This window comes from Macrotis lagotis, chromosome 5, assembly GCF_037893015.1.
Source record: "Macrotis lagotis isolate mMagLag1 chromosome 5, bilby.v1.9.chrom.fasta, whole genome shotgun sequence".
In the NCBI taxonomy this organism is placed as follows: Eukaryota; Metazoa; Chordata; class Mammalia; order Peramelemorphia; family Peramelidae; genus Macrotis; species Macrotis lagotis.
The window spans coordinates 39,428,926-39,451,356 of NC_133662.1; the positions used below are offsets into that span (position 1 = coordinate 39,428,926).

Genomic DNA, 22,431 nt, shown 5'->3' on the forward strand with positions numbered 1-22,431 from the left:
ATATATAGATAGATAGATAGATAGATAGATAGATTCTCAGTTTTTATTCATATTATTGTTGCTGTTGTTGTTATAAATATATGACTTTAATGTTTTATAAAACCCCCTGCATGAACACTCTCTGCATTAGAATACTCTAATGTAAAGCCTTAAAGAGTTTTCTGAACACTATGAGATTAATCACACAACTCATACATTTGAGGCAAAACTAGAACTGAAATCTTCCTATTTTCAAAGCTGGTCTGTTCTCTCCTGTATTGTATTTCTCACAGCAAATTCTTACTTTTTTAAAGCAATTGCTGAAACACACAAGATTAATAATATACTAATGTTTCAATTCTCGACTTCTAAAAGTATTTTCTAGGTGTTCTATGTGTTGATGCCTATTTATATTCCTCTAATCTGAGTTTATTTCTGTTTTTAGGGTTCCAAGGTATCTGGTCCTGTCTGGAAGCAGCACAAGTTTGTGTTGGAGATATAATGTGTAACAAACAATTGGCTCTGTACCTCAAGGCTTGTTCAACAACTGGAAAGCCATGCGATCTGTCACAGTGCCAAGCAGCCATCCGTTTCTTCTATCAAAACATGCCTTTTAACATTGGCCAGATGTTGGCTTTATGTGACTGTGCTCTAGCTGATATACCTTGTCAGAAGTCCAAAGACATTCTTCATAGCAATTCATGTGCCATGACTGTAGTTCCACCCCCCTCATGCCTTGATGTAGTACACAGCTGCCGAGATGATGAAATATGCCGGTAACTAAAAGCATGTCTTCCTAATTTTCTCATTTTTGACAATTTACTTCTTACCATTCAGTCTCAATATTTGACCTGATTGAACCAGTCACAGTAGTTCTTAGCAAAAGATAAAAAAAATAGTGTAACAATATGACTAGACTAATTTTATGGGAAATCTCAATCCATATGTAAATAATTTCTGATATCTATCCATATATAAATATATTTATATATGCACATATATTTGTATAGAGAGATTTATACACTTCATGTATAATACATATATAAATGTATGAAAATATCTATATACAAATATGTATTTGCATGTATATACACTCATATACAGACATCATTTTATATAATATATTTGCATATATGTATACAATTATATATTATTATTCAATTCTTCTTGTCCCCATTTAGGGCTTTCTTGAAAAGACACTAGAAAGGTTTCCCATTTCCTACTCAAGCTAATTTTGCAGATGTATAATTATATATAGTATGTACATATGTTCATATATATATACATATTGAAGTATTCAAATATAATTCATAATGGTATGAAAAATGGAACATGCAAAATGTTGACTTGGGAGCAAACAGTATTACTAATGTTGCATATCCTGTTGCTAACAATTTGCACATCCTCTTCCTATCTCTGACCATATCTCTGTTCCTTAAGGTTTATGGGATTTTAAGGAAGGACTAGCATCCATAATGTAAGGGCCTATTGAGCACTTTTTAGAGATGCTTATCCATCTTTGGTGTCCACCTTCACTCAACTCTCACCTGTGAGTCCAAGAAGTATCATGTGCAGTGATCTTGCTCCAGTAAACCATCTTGATAAATGGGCTAAACTAGGTTGACAGTAAGGGGTAGGCCTCAAATCAGAGTTAGGGAAATGCCCACCCCAATAATGAGAAGACTTTTTTTTTTAAAGGAGAATGGATAAAAGAAAACAATTTGTTCCAATAACAATGAATGTGCTGACATAGGTACTGAAATAGTTAATATATCCTATGAAGTCTTGACTTTTGTCTTGTCTTGGAACTTTGAGAACTCAAGAAGAGAGATTAAAATTAATGACTTTGCTCAACTCTGTTTTTTCATATTTTTTTCATCCATATGCACATGTATATTTTTAAGTTTCTAAATTTCCTTCCACTGTCTCTTCCAATCCCCCTACCCCTCAGGTCAGGTTAGCATTGTATATACATATCTTTGATAAACATATTTACAGATTAGTCACTTTTGGTATGAGGAATTAGGATTAAGGGAAAGAGATTCATTAGAGATAATTTTTATAAAGTGTTCATCAGATTCTGAAGGGTTTTTTTTTTTTGTTCTGTTTTGTTTTGTTTTGTTTTTCTTCCTCTGGATGGGGATAATATTGTCTATAGCCAGTCTAACACAGCTGTCCTAGGTCTCTGAACTGCTGAGAGGAACTGCTTCCACTAAGGTTGATCATCTCACAATGTTGTTGTCAATGTATACATTGTTCTCTTGGTTCTGTTCCCTTCATTCAGCATCAGATCCCGTAACTCATTCCCTGTTTGTCTGGAGTCCAACTATTTATGGTTTCTTATAAAAAATAATGTTCCATAGATGTACCATAACATGTTTAGTCATTCCCCAATTGAAGGGCATTGTTCAACTCTGTTTAACTAAAATGCAATTTACATACAAGTCACAATATCACATATCTTTGGTCCTCTTTGAAATGAAGGTCAAGCAATAATATCTCGTCTAGGAGTGCCAAACAAATAAAAATGGGAAACACTACTCTCCAAATATGAAATTATATATGTTTACTCAGTTTTAAAAAATATTATCTATATTTTCTTTTCTTTATCTTTATTTTGTCAAATATTTCACAATTTCTTTTACATCAAATTTGGGTCCTGGTTGTGTCACAGGAAAGTGTTTGTTTTCTCCATTCAAACAGTCTGATTTAAACCTAGCTTTTTGTTCTTATGGGTTAGGCCAAAGTATTCAATTTAAATGCCCCTTTTGTGGCTATTAATCTAGCATTAGATTTGAATTTGTCACTGGTAGATAAGAGAAAGTGAAATAGAAAATGATGACATTTAATTTGTATGGATTAAGCAGGTGTCATAGTGATACCCTGATTCTTTAGGTTTGATGAAAATGTGATTTATTCTTTATCTTTTTATCTTCATCACATTAATAAGTATTTTTAAACATGTATGACTCTCATTACTGTCTGCTATCTGGGAAGCACAGAGACTTGCAGGTTATAAACTCATTTAAAAGTGTTAAAATCAATCATTTTTTCCATTTTTATTGTTTGCAATTTTCAGCTCTATGTCTTAATTGTTGCTTTAGCCATTATCCATTTATCTGAAGGCTTTTAATGATGCATATTCTCCTTGAAGGATTGAACACTTGGAAATTCAAATTCCTTTTTAGATATGTACCTTTATTTACTTATTATTTCCAAAATCTTAAAATTGAAAACAGTAAAGAAAGTGTTTTTTCAAATTTTCAATATATTTGTCAAAAAATTTTTATTAAGCAAGTTCACACTAGGGGTGGGGGAAGGAAAGAGTAGGATGATTATAGTTCTAGATTCAAAAGGCCCTTAGTCCAAGTCTTTGATTTTTATATTTTAGAGAACTGTGGCATATCCAGGTGAAATGATTTAACTAAAGCAACAGAAATACTACTTAGCAGAGTGGAAAATTGAATTCAGCTCCCAAATTGAACATTCCAGTTTAAATTTTCTTTCTGCTGCCACACAAGGTTTGAATAAAAATACAAGAGTACAGAAGTACAAAAATGATAATTTTTGTATTATTTGGATTTGTCTTAGAATTCTATAGGAATTCTCACTTTCTACTAGTAATTAATACTTTCACTATAATAATTGTTCCCTTATAAGCCAGAGACTTTTACTGAAGACGAAAATTGCATTCCTCTTGCAAAATGACTCTATTGATTATCTCTTGTATTCTGTCTATCCAGGGCATTCTGCCAGAGGGCTGAATCAAATTTATTTTCTACTCTTTTGTCATGATACATATTCTTTTTCTATAACTCCCCACAAAGAACATAGCTTCCATATTCCCACTTTAAGTTATCCAACATAGACTCTTTTGAAATCTCTTGCAATGTAATCATTTATTTATGTGACTCCAATTCTTTATTCAATGCAGCTTTGTACTTTTCAGTAGTTCTAGAAGTATATCAAGTACCATACTCTTTTACAATCAGTCCATATCCTCCATTCTTCATTGTTTTTTTTAATTCTCCCTTTCTTTGTAGCTTTCCTCTGGTCACCAATCAAATGCTACATATTTTAAAATCAATAAATCTTACCACACCATTTTACAGTATCATAGATCTAGCATTAAAAAGGATTCTGGAAGTTATTTAATACAATCACTTCATTTCATAGAGTAGCAAGTTGGAGCTGAAGCTAGGTTAAATAATATGCCCAAGATAGTAAATGCTAGATATGGTCCCTCTGATTACAAATCTAGTGCTTTTTTTCATTATCTCATTTATTGGTTCTCCTTGAATTTCTTTTATTTATATGAATTCTCCTGATTGTATTATAAACTCCTATGTCCACACAGGAGTAATAGTATAAAATGAAAAAAGGGATTCTTCTACCAGGGAGCTTTTTTCAGTGGGATGGCGAACTTGGATAGGAAAAATTGCATCTTTCTTTTGATATAATCATTTTCTTTAGTAATTCTCTGCATTTTATTTCATGCAACTAAAAATATTATTCTTATAAGGAAGCAATAAGTTCTACCATATTTCTAAAATGGTTCCTATCTCACACGCACACACACAAACACACACACACAGAGAGAGAGAGAGAGAGAGAGAGAGAATCCCTAGCATAAAAAATAGTGATCCAGCTTTAGTGTAAGGAAAACCCATGTACAATTTTTACCTTGAGCAAATACTAGCCTATGACCCTGAGCAAGTCACTTAGCTGCTCAGGGTCCTCAGGCAATTCTCTAAGACTAAATTATATAGAAGCTGCTATCGGCATCTGTGGGCAGAATTTCTACATCAAAACATTTTATATCAGTGAAATTCCATGTCTTGATCATTATCCTACAAATGTTTAAAGTGTGGCCTTTTTTCCTATTTCATCAGTCTCCTAAAAAAGTCACAAGGATATGGACCCTGCTTTACCAAATAGTAATATGAACCATCTTTCCAGCTTTTGAAATTTCTAAGAATCTTAGTCTTTTAGGATAGTGTCTTTGACATTAAACTGAGATTTGATTTTTTTCATCCTTAAGTTAATTCATTATTGACTGGTTCTTTTAATCTATCTTCTGAGTTTACTTTCAGTTTTGAATCTCTCTACAAGTATCATAAAAGTATCATATCCTTTCTTTGCTTAAATGTATTCCTATTTTGGTTATGAGTGTTGGTCCAGTTCCTCAGGCAAATAATTCCTAGCACATACCACTTATCAAAATAGGCCAACTCTCAAGATTACTCACTCTCATACACACATACATACAAAATAATAAGAGATAGATTTGATTGAATTAATTTATTTATAAAATAAATGTCCATCCATCAAAAGATTGGATATGTAGCATTTTTTTCATGAATACAGTTTAGTAAGATGTCAAAGATTTGGACTCTTTATCAAAGAAGGGAGAGTCCATAGCCATGATCCTCCCTCTCCTCTTCTCCACTTCTCCCTTTCCCCTCTCTTCACATTTCCTTTACTATCCTCTCCAATTCCCTCACTTCTCTTTACTTGTAAAATAGAAATTTATCCTAGTTACTTCACAGAGTTAATTTGAGGGAAAGCACTTTGGAAATGTACTAGGAACACGTATTTTTACTACTGAGGCAGTTGATTGCTTTCCCATTCTTGCTTCTGTTTGAAGTCTCTGCATGAAGTGCCACCTTTGTCCCTCACTGAAAAACTGTTGAGAGGTCTGAAGAAGGCCAATATAAATTTATATGACCTGGTCCAGCTGCCAAGGAAGCAGGTGGAAACTGGAAGAAGATGGAAAGGAGATTTGAATGTCTTTCCTACTCTCCAAAAGACTCAATAGGAGATATTTCCTAGTTCTGGGTATATTGAATGATTACTGAAAAAGAGGAAAGATAAACCCAATTAATTCACCCCCCTGGAACAGGAGTAGGAAACCAAATGAGCATTTATTAGCTTGATGACCTGCCAGACATCATTTATCCTGAAATCACAAGGGGATAGGAAATGACTGACACAAACAGTGAAACAAATTTTATTAGTATACATAAGAGCAGGTATCAATCAGCAATTCCTCAGCTCTCTGATTACTGCTTTAAGGGATCCTGAATACCTCAAATAGTCAGACAGCAATCTAAATACTATATTTTCAATCACTGGGGACAAAATAGGTCCCTACAAAATGCAACTGGGAATGAGAATAGCAGTTGGAACACCTGCTGCAAAAACAAAGTGGCAAAAGATCTTTTAAATGTAGAGGTTTAATGGAAAAATGCTGTAAAATTACATTTCTTCCAAGGAGATCTGTAAGGTAGTAAATCTTCCATAGGATGGAAAAACACAGCTAAGTTTTCTGATTTGCTAGGGGCATCTTTATAACTTTCTCAAGGTAACACTCTCTCAAGTTGGTCTTCTAAAAAAATTAATACAAAAGGCAATAAGAATCCAAGGTGACGGTACATATCTTCCCCTATTTTGGTGAGAAACATGGGAGCAGTTAATTCCTGAAAACAACCTTCAACAGAAAAGCACAATTTAAGGTTTTATTTACATAATTGTATATCATCGTTGCTTAAAATATCTAGAGAGAAAATCATTTTGTTCCTGGATATATGTCAGAGTAGCAATGTAACATTTTTGGATCTCTTGAGAATTAGAGTCAAAATTACATCTCTACATCAATACCATTAGTTGCATCTTGCAAAGGCTTAATATTTCTTTTAAAATGAGCATAGTTTATTTTTCTTCGAAACCAAACTTAGTTCACTTGGAGGAAAGATGGAACTTCTTTCTGGCAAATTGAAAAAAATCAAGTTGATATAGTAATATCAAAGTAGAGGCATTCAGTAAATTTTTTATAACAACTTATTAAAGAGAAGCTAGAAATTAATTTACATATAAATATAAATTTTAAGATTGAGTTCTATGTTGCCAATGAAATTGCAAAAGTAATGCTCTTTTGTCCTGAATTTTTCAAAAAGTAATTGGAGTAAATTATCTAGATTGCTATAAAAATAATCAAATACATTGCCAAAGTAGTCTTTGTGATAGATCACTATTTTATTTAAAAAGCAAACAAAAATGACAAAAAAGCAAAAAAATTTATTCTTTTTTTTAAAGTTTGATTTTAATTAGAATCTACTAGGAGCTTGGGAATATTTAACCAACATTAAATGAGACCCTGGAGTCCAAGAGAAAGAAATTGACCTTTGTCTACTTTTCATTGATGAAAAATTTAGGTTAACTGACTTTGTCCAAACACTCTCAATAAGAAAATGGCAGATTACTTACAATAAGAGCAATATTGTGAAACATTATGATACCATAATAAAAATCTTCATTCAGCAAGTGAACTCAAAATTGAAGTTAAAATGAATGAGAATTACTATCTATGTTTAATCTGAAGTAGAATCATATCTACAGATTTCTTTTCCATGTCCTAGTGTAAGCATTTTACAATATAACTTTTTCTTACATTTGTATTGTATGAAGTTCCTAGCATTCTACATTCTAGTTTAGCCTAGTTTTGAGCAACAGTAAGTGAATGTGGTGTAAGCAAAGTGGTACAAAATAAGATTTTGTATTATCCCTGATGCAATCTCCATTCAAGATAAATTGGATTACTTGCTCTTCCTTGTACCTAACATTGAATTTTCAGATTATTTCTGTATCTGGAATTCTCCGTTTCTCCTTTCTCCATGCTTCATGGTATCTCAAGTTACCTTCGAGGCTCAGGTCTGATGCCCCTTCCTACTTGAGGCCTATTCTAATTCACTACAACCCCCAACAAGTTATTTATGCTTTTCCTACTGAAAATTACTTTGCATATATTTTATTTTTGCATAGATTTTATTTTATAATACGTAGTATTGGGGCTTGGTGGATATAAGACTGATCTTAGAGACAAGAAGACTCAGGTTAAAAATATGCAGCTCTGTTTGATGCTGGTTCCTTGAGTCTGGGAAAGCTAATTAAACACTTAGCTCTCTAATGAAGGCAACTCTCTGAAAGGATGAATTGAGAACAGGTATTAATCTGCATTGGGAGAGTAGCTGGTACAGTGGATAGAGTGCTGGACCTGTTGTCAGGAAAACTTATCTTTCTGACTCCAGATATGAACACATAAAGTAATTGTATTTCCTGTGCAAGTCACGGTATTCAGTTTGCCTTCAGTTTTCATATTTGTAAAATGAGCTGGAGAAGGAAGTGACAAACCATTCCAATATCTTGACCAAGAAAATACTAAATGAAATCACTGAGTTAGTTGGTACTGAATCACTAATCTGTATTAGTGGGAAAAATAATTCCTTTACCGTCTTACACCAATGAAATCAGAGGTCCTGCTTTGACTCTTTTTTTTAAAAATAATTTTTAATTTTATTTATTTAAGGCAATGAGGTTAAGAGTGACTTGCCCAATGTCATACATCTAGGCAATTATTATTGTCTGAGCCCGCATTTGAACTCAGGTCCTCCTGACTCCAGGGCTAGTGTACTATCCAATGCAACATCTAGCTGCTCCCCAGAGATCCTATTTTGAAAAATTAAATTGACAAAAATTATTTTCCTGAGTAGAATATGAGGATGGGCAATGTTTTTTCTTTTTCTTTATCGTTTTTTTCTTTTTCATTGTCAGCATCTAATGAAGTATCTTTCACATGTAGGCATTTAATAATTTTTTAAATCATTACAGTGCTTGTAAAATATTACTTGCCTAACAAACTATTATTAATTGATTGACTGAATTGAATTGAATTAATGTGAATAACCAACTATTCTTGACTTTTTTTTTACCAGAAGCCGCTATGAAACATTTCAATCAAAATGTTGGCAACATGTCACTGAAAAATGCTATTATGACGAGACTTGCATTAATACCTTCAATAAGGAAGATATAAGTTGCTCAGCAGATGATAAATGCAAAGCTGCTTATATTGGCACCCTGGGGACCATTCTTCATGTACAATGTACCTGCAGCTCCATTCCATTCACTGAACAGCCTTTATGTGAGATTTTTTATCACATGCTTCAGAGCAGGTCCTGCTTCAGTAAGTCATCTGATTAACATCACCCTTAACGAATGTCAATTTTTATGCAGGAACTAGATCTAAAACTGCATATGTATATACATATACAGAGATGTGTGTATACCCATGTAAATAGATAGATGAGTATATCTATACTTATCTCTGCATTAGTAGGAAAAAATGATACCTTGACCTTTTTATGCCAATGAAATCAGAAGTTCTATGTGAGAAAAAAATATCTATATGTATTGTTTAGCTAAATAGAATATGATCTCCTTGAGGGGGGAGAATGTTTCATTATTAAAATCACAAACATCTAATAGCCTTTCATCTCTAGATCTCTATTTCATCTCTATCTTTATCTCTATCTCTATCTCTATTTCTAAGTATCTTTCTTATTTAATGAATCTTGAATAGTGCAGATCTCAATCTCTCCAATTTTTTTTATCTTGTACAACTCTTTATCATGTCTTCCCATACATTTTCCATTTGACATTTGACTAATACAACAGGTTCCTTCTTTTAGGTCTCTTGATGTGGTATAGATTCAAGAGAAGCCCATAGGACACCCCTTTCTCATACTACTTAACTGACTTTTTTTTTTCCCTTTTCCAGTTATATATTTCTAGGGGACTATCTTTAATTTTGAACCATTTAGCATAATTGGGAGAACATTGGCATTATAAAAAAGGAACCCTTGTTTCAAGACAAAACACTGCACAATGAAATCCAATATGTTCTCTTCGTTTTTTTTTCCATTTGGGGATATTTTGTGGGCTATCTACAATAATTTTGAGCCATTTATGCCAGTAGGGTGAGCTCTATGACCTGTCCAAACAAAATGCATAGCACTCTGATCTTAAAACATTCTCTATCTCTTTATTTTTTCCCATATAGTTATATTTACATATTAAATGCATATAAGTATATAAGATAATAATTATCTGGCATTTGATTCAGATTTATGTTTTTCTCACACAGAAGCAACTGGAAGATCTCTTCCATCTATCCATTGAGTTAGACTGCCTCTTTAACAGAATCCAAAAATATGCAGGCAGGAGAAGTCTCCCTATTTCATGCAATACAATATTTATAATAAAAACATTATCGAACAAAACTATTTCTATTGTCAAATATTTCAGTTCATCTTATTAGAATATATGTACATGGGAGGACAGCTTTTTAAGATTCACTTTTCTTCAGGATAGATATTTTTACAATTTGAGGAAGACAAAGAGATGGAAAGATACACACTGTGATCACATTTTCTATACCTTTTAGTTAAATTATAGGGTCATCTGTGGGATATTGTTTGTGAAAGCCATCACAAGCAATAGCAATATTGACATCACAGACCATTAAAGACAAAATTCAAAGACAAAAGTCTTTAATAAAGGAAAAAGATTGAATTTGTGAGGGTTAAAGATTTTTTAATTTTTTTTACTTCTAGTGTAATCTTTTACTTCAACATAATCTAAAACTTACCAAATTTTATGTAATTTTGCTTTTATATTTCCAATTGATTACTTTTTGCTGTTTCTGAGATGGATATGAGATACTCGTATCTTTCTTCTAATCTTCACTATAAAATTTAACAAATAGTTTTCAGTCTAAACCAATGCTTCCCTGAATCATCATATTTTTAAAATCTGAAGTATTTGAATATTGCAGTGACTAGAGTGCTGGGCCTGAAATCAGGAAGACTTGAATTAAAATTTGAACTCAGAAAGTTAATTGCCATGTGACCTTGGTAAAGGAGTCAGTTTCTATCTACCTAAGTTTCTTTCTATGGAATATAGAGATAATATTAGAATCTACGTCTCAGGACTTTTGTGAGGATAGAAGGTTGTAATATTTGTAATGAATTTTATAGACAAATAATATGCAATATATTAAAATATAACACAAATGATGATGATGCAAGATTTTAGATAACCTAGAAATCTCTAGGTTATCTTAGTCTTTTTGTAGTGCCTTCCTTAAGAAATTATTTAAATTTCTTTAATTTATGACATCTGCTCCATTATCCATTCTCCTTCCCACTTTTTTTCCTTTTAATGAAAGTTTCTTAGAAGAGGCAAGCTTAGGTGTGGTTTCATTGTAAAAAACAGTTTTTCACTGTTAAACTCATTTGGTATTTTTACCTTTTCTCTAATTGGGCAATGTTAAGATTACACATGGATAAATGATGTGCAAAATGAGTACTTTACTAAGAAACAATCATTTCTTGTAAAAAAAGAATACATTTTGCTTATTTATTTATATTAATATTCCAATGTGTATTTGATTTCAAAAATACTGACACTCTCCAAAAGCAAAAACTATCTGCCTTTGATATCATCTTATCCATGTCATTCTTATCTCTATACTTCCATGAATCAACTTCAAAAGCTGCATAGATGTCCAGGATGCAGGGGTTGTGGACATCTTCTTAAAGGTTATATTTAATACTGCTTGGGATGTACACTGGTTCATTGGTTAGCTCTCACTCACAACATATTGCTCACTTACTTCTTAAGGTTTAATTCTTCCTCTTTTCTCTCCTTTAAGTCACTTGCCTTGTGTGTTTCTTGATAAATAATATGTTGTATCCTGTTCACATCGGTCAAGTAATTGTCCTTAAAAGAACTGAAGGCACTAAAGTGTTCAATGACTCACCAGAATATTGGTGGTAAAATACACGAGCTTTTATTTCAGGCAGAAGCTTGCCATTCAAAACACTGGGGAAATCTCACAAACATAATCCAGTATACTTATACTCTCTTGTTCAGTCTTTGTCATATATATGTAGCTACATACATATGCATGTGTTTATAATGACTTTGTGTGTATTTTATATACACACATGTTAATGTACAGGTACACACACCACACAAAGCATAACTACATATGTATATATATATATGTGTGTGTCTATGTGTGTATGTATATAGATGAATTCTTTGGATCATACATATAGCTATGTATCAGAGTCTAGAAAATGGGCATCTTTCCCTCAATTTTTTTCCACTTTGTGAATAATTAGCATGACTATAATCAATGATTAAGTTGTTCTGCAGTATTTAGGGATTTGTTGTAATCAACTCTACATCTTCTACAAACAGAAGCGTCTAGAAGACTTTTGTCTCTGTGAGAATATCTTTTTTATTCTTCTCTGCTGGACATCCTCCATGATTATTGCTTAATAACTCAACTTCTTAAAACCTGAATTCTACCACTGCTATTTTCTCCGATGAGTAGACTCAGTAAGTAGCATTTGGAAAGGGTTTCTATCTTTAAGACAAAGAAATTCTGTTTATATGAAATTCAAAGTGGAATTATGATAATATTTACATGTCTTCTTGAATTATTGTGCCTTGATGGGGTTTATTTAAGTGAAGATTACACGTTTCTAATTTCAGGCTATCATTTCATTTTTCAGAACAATACAGATGTCTGTGCACATAGATGATTTTTTCTGGTTTCTTATTCTCTGTTTCAGTACTATAGAACATTTTAGCGTTTAGAATGGAAGTAATTTCAAGTATGTTGAGGTTGCTCTCTACTATTCTCTGGCATCTCTCTGTATTTCAAAATCTTTCCATCTTGGTAATAACTACTGGATCTTGTATTATATTAGCATAGATTTAAAGAAACCAGGAACACCTCTATGCAATCAGAAAGCATTAGAGTAAATATTAGGGCATTATCAAAGACAGCTATCCTTTGATACCACAATACAATTTCTTCTTTTTTTTCTAATAATATTTTTGTTTGTACAAATCCTACTCTAATGTCTCATTATGGAACAAACTTCCTATGTATAATCAGATCACTGACAAATTATTAGAACAAAACTAGTCCAAAGTTTGAAAAAAAAGTGAATAAAAACTAATAGGCAATGAAAGTAACACAATGCTGACATGTTTAAACAAGTTACTTATGATAAAAATGAGATATGTTTGGAAGAACTTTCTTAAAATTTTATACAGAACTTTATCCTACATAAATCAATCTCCATTTTAGGGAAGCAAAAGAAAAAATCCCAAAAGCACTAAATTGGAAAACGTTTTACATACTTACAAAGCAGAGAGAAAAAAACAACTAAGAGCAACATCATTTTAGAACTGAATGCATTTGAAAAATTTTACTGAGAAAAATTGGAAGAAGATGAGTCCTAAATTCTCACAAAACAGAGCCAGTAGTAGAGAATAAAATCAATTTAAAGAACACATAGTAACAGTATACTACCTAAGTAGTATTATTCAAAGACATTTAAGGTCTGGAGTGCAACAAAAGTCAGGAAAATTGAAAAATTAGTAAAAAATTTGCATAACAAATGATTTTCAATTTTTGAATTTAGAGGAAGCACAAAACTGATCCTTAATGGTTCAGTTTTTCATGTGCTTATGAAAGAATTAGAAATGTCCCTAAACAAATATAGGGAAAGCAGCTAGATAAGACTAAATGCACACAGAAGAGATCCTTGTGGGAGGTGACAAAATTGTTAGGGTTTTAAAGGTTCTATCAAAAACCATATGGAAAAAGAGAAGATACTGAAACCAGAAAACCTGCCTGCAAGCACAGACACAGACACACACACACACACACACACACACACAGACACACAGAAAACTTCAGACTTTATTTATACTGTAAAAGATAACATAATATTAACAATTATCAAAATTTCTGTTTTGTGAATTAATAAAACAGTGAATTAAGTGAATTAATAAAAATAGAAAAACATAATTCCAAAGTTGTTCATTTCAGGGGTGGCTAGGTGGTGTAGTAGATAAAGGACCAGCCTTGGAGTCAGGAGTACCTAGGTTCAAATTGGTCTCAGTCACTTAATAATTACCTAGCTGTGTGGCCTTGGGCAAGCCACTTAACCCCATTTGCCTTGCAAAAACCTAAAAAAAAAAACAACCAAAAAACCCCACAAAAAAACAAAGTTGTTCATTTCACTCATGGAGGAGAGTCAGAGTACATTCCAACTTGAAGATGAAATTCTTCTATATGATTAAAGCCTCTAGCTTCTCCTGTTTTTAAATAAAATCTAAATTTGATAGGTATATCAAACTACTCTGTAGATATTCTATATCTATAGCACTTCCAGAAAGGATCTATAAACAGTAATGTTTGGTCTGGCCATCTACACAAGAAAATCCAAATGGATAAAGAATATCTATTGTTCATATTATATATACAGTTGGATAGATAACCCAGAGTTTGTATTTGTGTGTATGTATGTGGTCTTTAATAGATAATGCAAATAGATAAACTAGCATTAGAATTTAATAGGAGGAAATTGGGCTTACCTTTACTAGTTTTTCTTTTTTTAGATTTTTTTACAAGGCAAATGGGGTTAAATGGCTTGCCCAAGACCACACAGCTAGGTAATTATTAAGTGTCTGAGGCCAGATTTGAACTCAGGTACTCCTGGCTCCAGGACCGGTGCTCTATCCACTGCGCCACCTAGCCACCCCACTTTACTAGTTTTTAAAGCTCCTTTAGTGACTACAAGCTTTTCCTAGAAATAGGGTTCATCTTTTCAATACTAATGTCAATAGCAGTATATCTATGAGTTGCAGAACACTATACTAGCTACAGATATTACCTAAAAATATTCCAAGGAACTATGGATAGAAACCATAAAAATCTCTCATCTCCAAATGTCAATTAATTATGCTATCAATGCTCCAAAACATTTATGATTTAATTAATATGGGAGTTCTAACTCATAGTGCAGATCTCAAATCATCCTTGCTTCACCATTTTCTAATTTTGGAAAATTCTCCTTAGATAGAGGTTTCTTGAGCCCTCCATAGTAATCAAAGTACTCAAGATCTTACTGACATTTCAGAAATAACATTGTAACCCATGACAGAAAAGAGTTCAAGGAGACAAAGAACTCTGCAAATCTGTGATTGGGGAATGACTGAACAAATTGTGTTAGGTATAATATAATAAATGATTATATAATGAGTTCAGCTAAGAATGAAAAGAAATATGAACTGATTCAAAGTTCAGTAACCAGAGCAAAAAAATAAAAGCCATATATTCAATAACTGCAATGAAAACTGAATGAACAACCCCAAAATGATTGAAAATGAAAGCTATGCAATTAAAAAGAAAAAAAAAACTTGGCTTCTAAGAATATATATGAAAAGCAACTTTCCCCTTTTCACTACACCTCTCTCTCCCCTCATTCTGCTTCTTTGCAGTCATAAGAAACCTGTAAGTGTGGAACATTGTAAATATTTCCACACTTTTTTCATTTTGTAGATTTTTTCTTTTACATTTTAAAAATACGTTTCATTATTAAGGAATGGCTAAAATTAAGTATAACAAAATAATTTCTTTTAAAAAAGTAATTGGCAATATTAAGAGGGCAAAGAATCAGTGGATGTTTGTGGTAGTAATTTGCAACATATAATAAGAAATTACAAGCAACAACTAGAGGAAAGAATGTACACATAAACATAATTAAAAAAGAGCATAAGCTGTATCCATGAGTAGAACAAGAGGTAGAGGGATCATGGGTTACAATGTCATTTCTGATATATTAAAAAAATAAGTAAGATCTTGAGTACTTTGATTACTATGGAGGAATCAAGAAGGTTACATCTTTAAGGAGAATTTTCCAAAATGAGAAAATGGTGAGGCAAGGATGATTTGAGATCTGCACTATGAGTTAAAACTCCCACATTAATGAAATGATAAATGCTTTGGAGTACTGATAATATAAGTAATTGATATTTGAAGATGAGATATTTTTGTGTGTTTTATCCATATTTACTTGAAATATTTTTAGGTCATTTTTTTTACTCTAGGAACAATAGAAGTCACTTTTATAAAAAATCATATTTTGTCTACTAGATGGCATAGTGAATAAAGCACTTGTCCTGCAGTCAGAAGACATCTTCATGAGTTCAAATCTGATCCAAAACATTTATTAACTAGGTAATCTTGGGTCTCAATTTCTCAACTATAAAACAAGGTGGAGAAGGAAAAGGCAAACCATTCTAATACCTTTGCCAAAAAAAAAACAAAACCCAAATGAGGTTGGACATACATAAAAAAACCATTGACTTCTGCTTTCTGGCTCCCATTCTGAAAACTGATTAGCAAGATTGGTATAGTAAAATGGTGCCATTGTTCACACCAAATTAAGTAGAACAGTGGTATCATTAAGAATATTGCTACAATTCGTATTATATCTGTGTTTGCATTTAATGATGGCACCAGTATAAGGTAATGAATATCACCAATTGTCTGAGTTGTATGTTCATAACTACCAACTTGGCTACAATATTCTCAATGAAGCATTTACCACTTGTATATGACCAGATACCAAAACAAATTTGGAATAATTTCCAAATAGAAATCATAGTTTTTGCCCTAGAAAAAGATGATAGGTGGCCAAAATTGTCTTTTCTTTTTTGTATCCCCAGTGCTTAGCATGGTGACTGGCACATAGTAAAGAATATGACAAATGATCATTAACTTAAGTAAAGTTAAAGCCCTTGTGAAGAAACTATTCTATACCTATGCATATGAATTCTACTACCATGGTTTTAAAAGTACAGAAGGAAAAAAAATAAAAAAGCTAAAATCCTTTTAAAAAAAGATCTCCAGAAGAATGAGGTTCAAGATATAGAAGCTGAAGAAAACAAGTATATCTCAAAATCCTATTACTGAGCTAAGTTAATTGAGTAATATAGCAGCACAGATAGCAAGGACACCTTCCCCTAATTAACAGGTCAGGAAGAGGAGAGTTGAGACAAAAGGAGTTACCTTTGGGTGGTAGCTCCCTGGATTAAAGTATGCTCAGGCATATTTAACCTCTTTAACCTCTATATAACCTCTAAATGGAAAACAAAATCTGTAAAGTGATAGCAAATGCCAGAGTAGGAAATTGAATTCTTTAGTAATTTTCTCCAAATCTATTTAGGAGACCCAGTTTCCAAGAAGTCATCTTTAGAGGCTGCTGTTCTACTTTTTTCATGACCTATTGTGTAATCAAGGTAACATTCCCAGATCATTTAGTTTTAATTATGTAATTTTATATTATGTTATTTTAATTATATCAGAGTTCTCTAGTGTCAAGGCTTCTATAGTTAATGTTCAGAATTAATTTCATGAACTTGCATTCTAAAAGGAGACATAGAAGGGGAAATTGCATTGCATCCTTTTTGCTGGTATATTTCTTTAACCATCATTTTACTCTGAGAATTCAGCTACTAGTCCTTTTGGGAGTCCCAAAATGTTAAGTAATACTTTTAGAAAATTGATTCATATCTCATAGCACCAGCTATCAGGTTTCAAAAGATTTAAACAAACCACAACCCATATTCAGTACCTCACATCAATTATGTAAATATGAGGATAAAACTGATTTATTATGTACAATAATTGGTCTCATAATCTAAAATGTTTCAGAGAACAAATGGAGGCCCTGTTGGTTACTACCAAGTCAGTTTCCTGAGCACATACATTTCTCCTTTTAGAAAGAAATGCCAGTTCAAGGGTACTTTCTCTAACTCTGAGTAGGATTTTCTTTTTCCTGTGTATCTTGATTTATTGGCATATTTTTTTATGACATGCGTGTGGCCACTAAAGCTCATATAAGGAAAGGGAATATCAATGGATGACAAATAGCAGTAATAGAAAGACAGCAGGAGAGGGAATAAAAATGCAAAGAAACTGAAATGATATATAAGCTTTGTAGGAAAACACAAAAAATCAGGGACCTTTCACTTTTAAAAAATTTTAATAGCTACAACAGATTTGAAGGAACCTTCCTCCAGGAAATTCAAAATAAGCATGGGATTTTTTTCAAAGTGTTTCCTTGAATACTGACCATTTGCTTAATGTCAAAGCTAGACGCCTAAGAATATTAAAGAGATCATCTTTTTTGAGAAAACATAACTCCGCCTTTTTTGTAGGAGTAAGGGATAGCAGGTATAGAACATAGTATATACTCAACTAATGTTTAGTTTTGTTGAACTGCCTTTTTCCTCTCATTTTTAATTCTTTTTTTAAAAGAAAAGATTGGAAAGAACAGAAGGGCAAATATTATTTTGAAATAAAAATTTTTTTTTTAGGTTTTTGCAAGGCAATGGAGTTAAGTGGCTTGTCCAAGGCCACACGGCTAGGTAATTATTAAGAGTCTGAGACCGGATTTGAACCCAGGTACTCCTGAGTCCAGGGCCGGTGCTTTATCCACTGCGCCACCTAGCCACCCCGAAATTAAATAATTTTAAATATATCAAAATTAATGATTAAAAATAAATCAAAGATGACATACAGAATTAAAGCTGAAGATAAGGGTGAAGAATGATTTCCTTTCATTTGTAATATTCAAAGGTAAATAGAATGGGGGTGGGGGGGATTTATTTGTGGCTAAATTTAGTGGCAACTTTGACATGTTCCCCTCTCAGAATAGGTTAAAAGGCTTCAGATCCTCTGGGGAAAGCTTTATACAGCAAAGGCATCGAGTATCACTCCAATCCTAATGCTCCTCCTACTCCCTTCTACCCATAGTACACCTATTCTCTTGGATTTTTCCAAAAGATATGACACACAGCATGTCTCATCAGATGAAATCCCATATCTTCTACCTACTACATTTGCCAGAGACATGGAGAAAAAACCAGAAAACAGAAAGATTTCAAGTGGTGAGACTGTATCATACTGACTTCAGAGAGACTATTCTTAAATTTTTAATTTGAACCCTTCAACCAGGGACATCAGCAAATGTTATAAAAAGCATTAGATTCTTTTGTTGATTGTCTAGAATTAAAAAATGATGGAGAAAATATTTGTAAATAAACTTAAAAATATACGTATGTTTGTGTGTTTACATATATATATATATATATATATATATATATACATTTTTTTTCAACCAGTTATTGAACATGTACCAGCACACTCCCTTAGAGCAAATCAGTTGTACAATTCAGTGAATATATGTACTTATAAACACTGCAAGGAATCTCTAACTAATACATTTTAATGTCTTGTTATAGATTCAGGAAAGAGAAAAAAATCACATGTGTATCCAGTTCTGTTTTATAACTCTATATAGAAATCACCATAATCTTAAAATCAAGGTAATACTTTTTCTTTCCTTAGAGAATTCAGAAACTCTAGGTGTGGATTGTTGTGAACACAATCAGGAAAGAATAAAGCTAATGCTATTCCATTTTTCTTAAATCCTTATCCAAAAGTTTAAGTAAATATGAGAAAGGGAAAATGTCACCAGCTAGAAAATTCAGGATATCTTGCTTGTGAGTCAGGGAAATGACTATCTCAGTGCTATTCATTCAAATAAATCAATATTCAACTTTCTTTTTGAGGTACTCGTTGCAGCTCAGTTGAGAGGTCTTTCACTGGTAAGGATGAAAGTAAAACCAAGACTGGCAAATTGTGCTTTAGTTGATAATTCACTTTGTGGGTAGAGATGGTAGTGGTGGAAGGAAGACTTTGTTATATGACCTAGAAGAAAACAATTTGAATTTTCAATTCTACTTCTAGTCTAACAACCACAGCAAAATTAATCATAATAACTGACATTTATAAATCAGTCACCAGATAAATCAGGTAGGCTGAGTTGTCAGTTATACTGTGAGTCAGAGGACTTGTTTGAACAAACCTTGTTATCACTTGCCTCTCCTTTCTCTGAGGTGATTTAAATTTTTTTTCCAAACACATTGGAACTCCTCTTTCCAAGGTAATAATTAATCATGTCTCCTTGTTCTCATTCCCAGATTAAAAGCTTATTATGTTTTCATTTTTTTATCATGGTTATATTGTTTTTGGATTTTGGGGGAGACATATTTAATTTTGAATGTAGTCTCCCTACTATACTTCAGTGATTCCAAATTAGCTGAGAATTTCAGTAAACTTCATTTGAGCAGCTAATGTCCTATTCACAAACAGATGACTTTCCATCTTCAAAAAGGAGAATCCCCTTGTCCTCATCTTGCCTCATCTCTAAATTTCAGTTATAAATAAACTATATCATTTTCATCACATTAAAGGTTTGAGACAAATTATTTAGAGATTAAAAAACAAAAACTTTATTTGCATCTGTCTTTCTGAGAGGTTTGTCAATCATTCTCATTTATCTTTAGAAAATCAAGGGAAATAGTCTCAAGTTTGTGATAAAAAGGTAATTCAGAGATCATAGAAATCCTCTTTCTGCAGTTATTAAGAATTTACTTCTTTTTAAGGTACAGTTTTCTACTGTATTGTACTGTATGGATTCTTTGCATAGTTGTTTACCTGCATTCAGTATGCACTTGAGAGTCCATGCAGATACTGCCATAAGCAACAGTTTCAAGGATATTGATACTATCCTGATGAGAATATGAGATATCCTCTAGACTTTTAATATTTTCATTGTCTCTATATGATCAAGATTTAAAGAGAATGAAGCTGAGACTGAAACCAAGTACTTCTCTATCTGCTCCTGTTCCCTCATATATTTCTTCTTAAAAGCAGCTGTCTCTCCTCTGTACTGCTAGACTCAACTCCAAATCACACCCACATATTCATTCTCAGATGCAGTTATGTTTTCTCTCCACTTTCAGAACCTTATTCAACTCCTAATCTCCCACAGGCTCAAATCAACTTAATATTTTATAAATGAACCCTAGGGTATGATTAAGTTTCCTCATTCCATTTAAACACTCTTCCTGTTCAAGATCATTTTCAGTTCATCAGATTCATTAGAGACATCTGTACTGATAAAGGATTCTTCATACCTTGCTGGAATGCTTTGGATGGATTTAATTCAATCCATGTACTTTAGTGTTGCATTTTTCCACATGCTTGATTGAATTTCTCAAGCATGCTCTACTCTTACAATAGAATTATAGGATTATAGATCTAATGATAATTTTTGTTTGTTGTTTGTTTTTGACGTTTGCAAGGCAATGGGGTTAAGTGACTTCCCCAAGGGCACACAGTAAGTATTAAGTTTCTGATTCTGGATTTGAACTCAGGACCTCCTGACTCCAGAGCCAGTGCTCTATTTACTGTGCCACCTAGCTACATCTAGAGATAATTTTAAAGGCCATCTAGTTCAATCCCCTCATTTTAAAAATGAGGAATCTGGGGACTCACTATTTACAAGTAGAGCTAGAATTAGAATTTGTTTTCTAACTATGCCTTTTGCTAAATTTATATCTACCAGTATTCAAAAATTCTGGCTTGGCTGTGAAGTTTTAAGTTTCCTCTTCTGGGAAAAAATGTCATTTTTTTCCTTATAAAGGAAAGATTTAACACCTGAATCCTATCCTTTTTTAATTTCCTTTGATTTTTGCAAAGCAATGGAGTTAAGCGATTTGTCTAATGTCACACAGGTAGGTAATTATTAAATATCTGAGGACATATTTGAACTCAGATCCTTCTGACTCCAGAGTGGGTGCTCTATACACTGTGCCACCTAGCTGCCTCAAGTCTTATCTTTAATAAGTCGTTCAGAAATCCTCTGGTACAAGAGTTCAATAAAATTATTCTATACTTATAACCCATTGATTAATGCTCACTAAAAATAAAGTATTTGCTAGAAAGGAATACTCAATTTCCAAGTCCAGAAAAATTTTGCAAGGCTTTTATTCCAAGTTCTCTACTACATTATTTTATTTAGTGCCTTTGTTATCAATGAGTTATGCCTTTGTGATGACTAGAGAAAAAAACAAATATATATATTTGTAATTGTTTATGAGCCAGAATTTTATGCAAATATGAACTTATGGAGTACTGAGTCTAGTGTGTGTGTGTGTGTGTGTGTGTGTGTGTGTGTGTGTTTAGGAGAAACTGGGCAATCGAACCTAGTACAAATAACATTTAAAACATTTAAATAATAATTTGAAAAGAGAGAAAATGCCAACAATGATGGAGATCTATGAAGTATTTTTATGAGAGAGGAGCTCCTCAACTGAACCTTAAATGAAGTTCAAGGTAGAGGAAAATTACAAAGGACAGAGAGGAAAGTCTAAGTTCAACTATCAGGAATGTAGAGTACACAAAGGGAAATAAAGCAAAATAAGCCAGAAAGGTAGACTGGAGCCCAATATGGGAGGCAGAGATTATAATTTAATGTACTAGAGTTAATAAGGAATCACTAAAAATTCCTAAGCAGAAAAATTACACGTTTAGGTTTATTTTTAGGGAAAATTATTTCATTAGCTATATGAAGGATAGAAAGAATGGAAAAAAGATGGATAAATAAGGGACCCATTGCAATAGTCCCAGGAAGAGGTGATGATGATGATCTGAGCATGTGTGGTAGCCATGGGGGTGAAAATAAGAGAGTGGGAGTGAATAAAATTTCAGAAGTAAAATTGACATGACTTGGTAAATAATCTAATGTTGTAAAATTAGCTGATTGTTATGATGGTTGTACCCACAAAAGGAATAAGAAAACAATGAGGGGGGGAAAGGGGGGAAAGATA

General features: G+C 32.6%; 1 protein-coding gene across 1 annotated transcript in view; it reads left to right on the plus strand.

Moving 5' to 3' along the window:
- Nucleotides 1–9,018, plus strand: part of GFRAL (GDNF family receptor alpha like) — a 40,795-nt gene extending 31,777 nt beyond the window's left edge. The window contains exons 7-8 of the mRNA XM_074190001.1: nucleotides 425–755; nucleotides 8,751–9,018. Coding sequence (XP_074046102.1) covers nucleotides 425–755; nucleotides 8,751–9,018 — 599 coding nt within the window. The remainder of the gene's footprint in view (nucleotides 1–424; nucleotides 756–8,750) is intronic.
- Nucleotides 9,019–22,431: the final 13,413 nt, after the last annotated feature.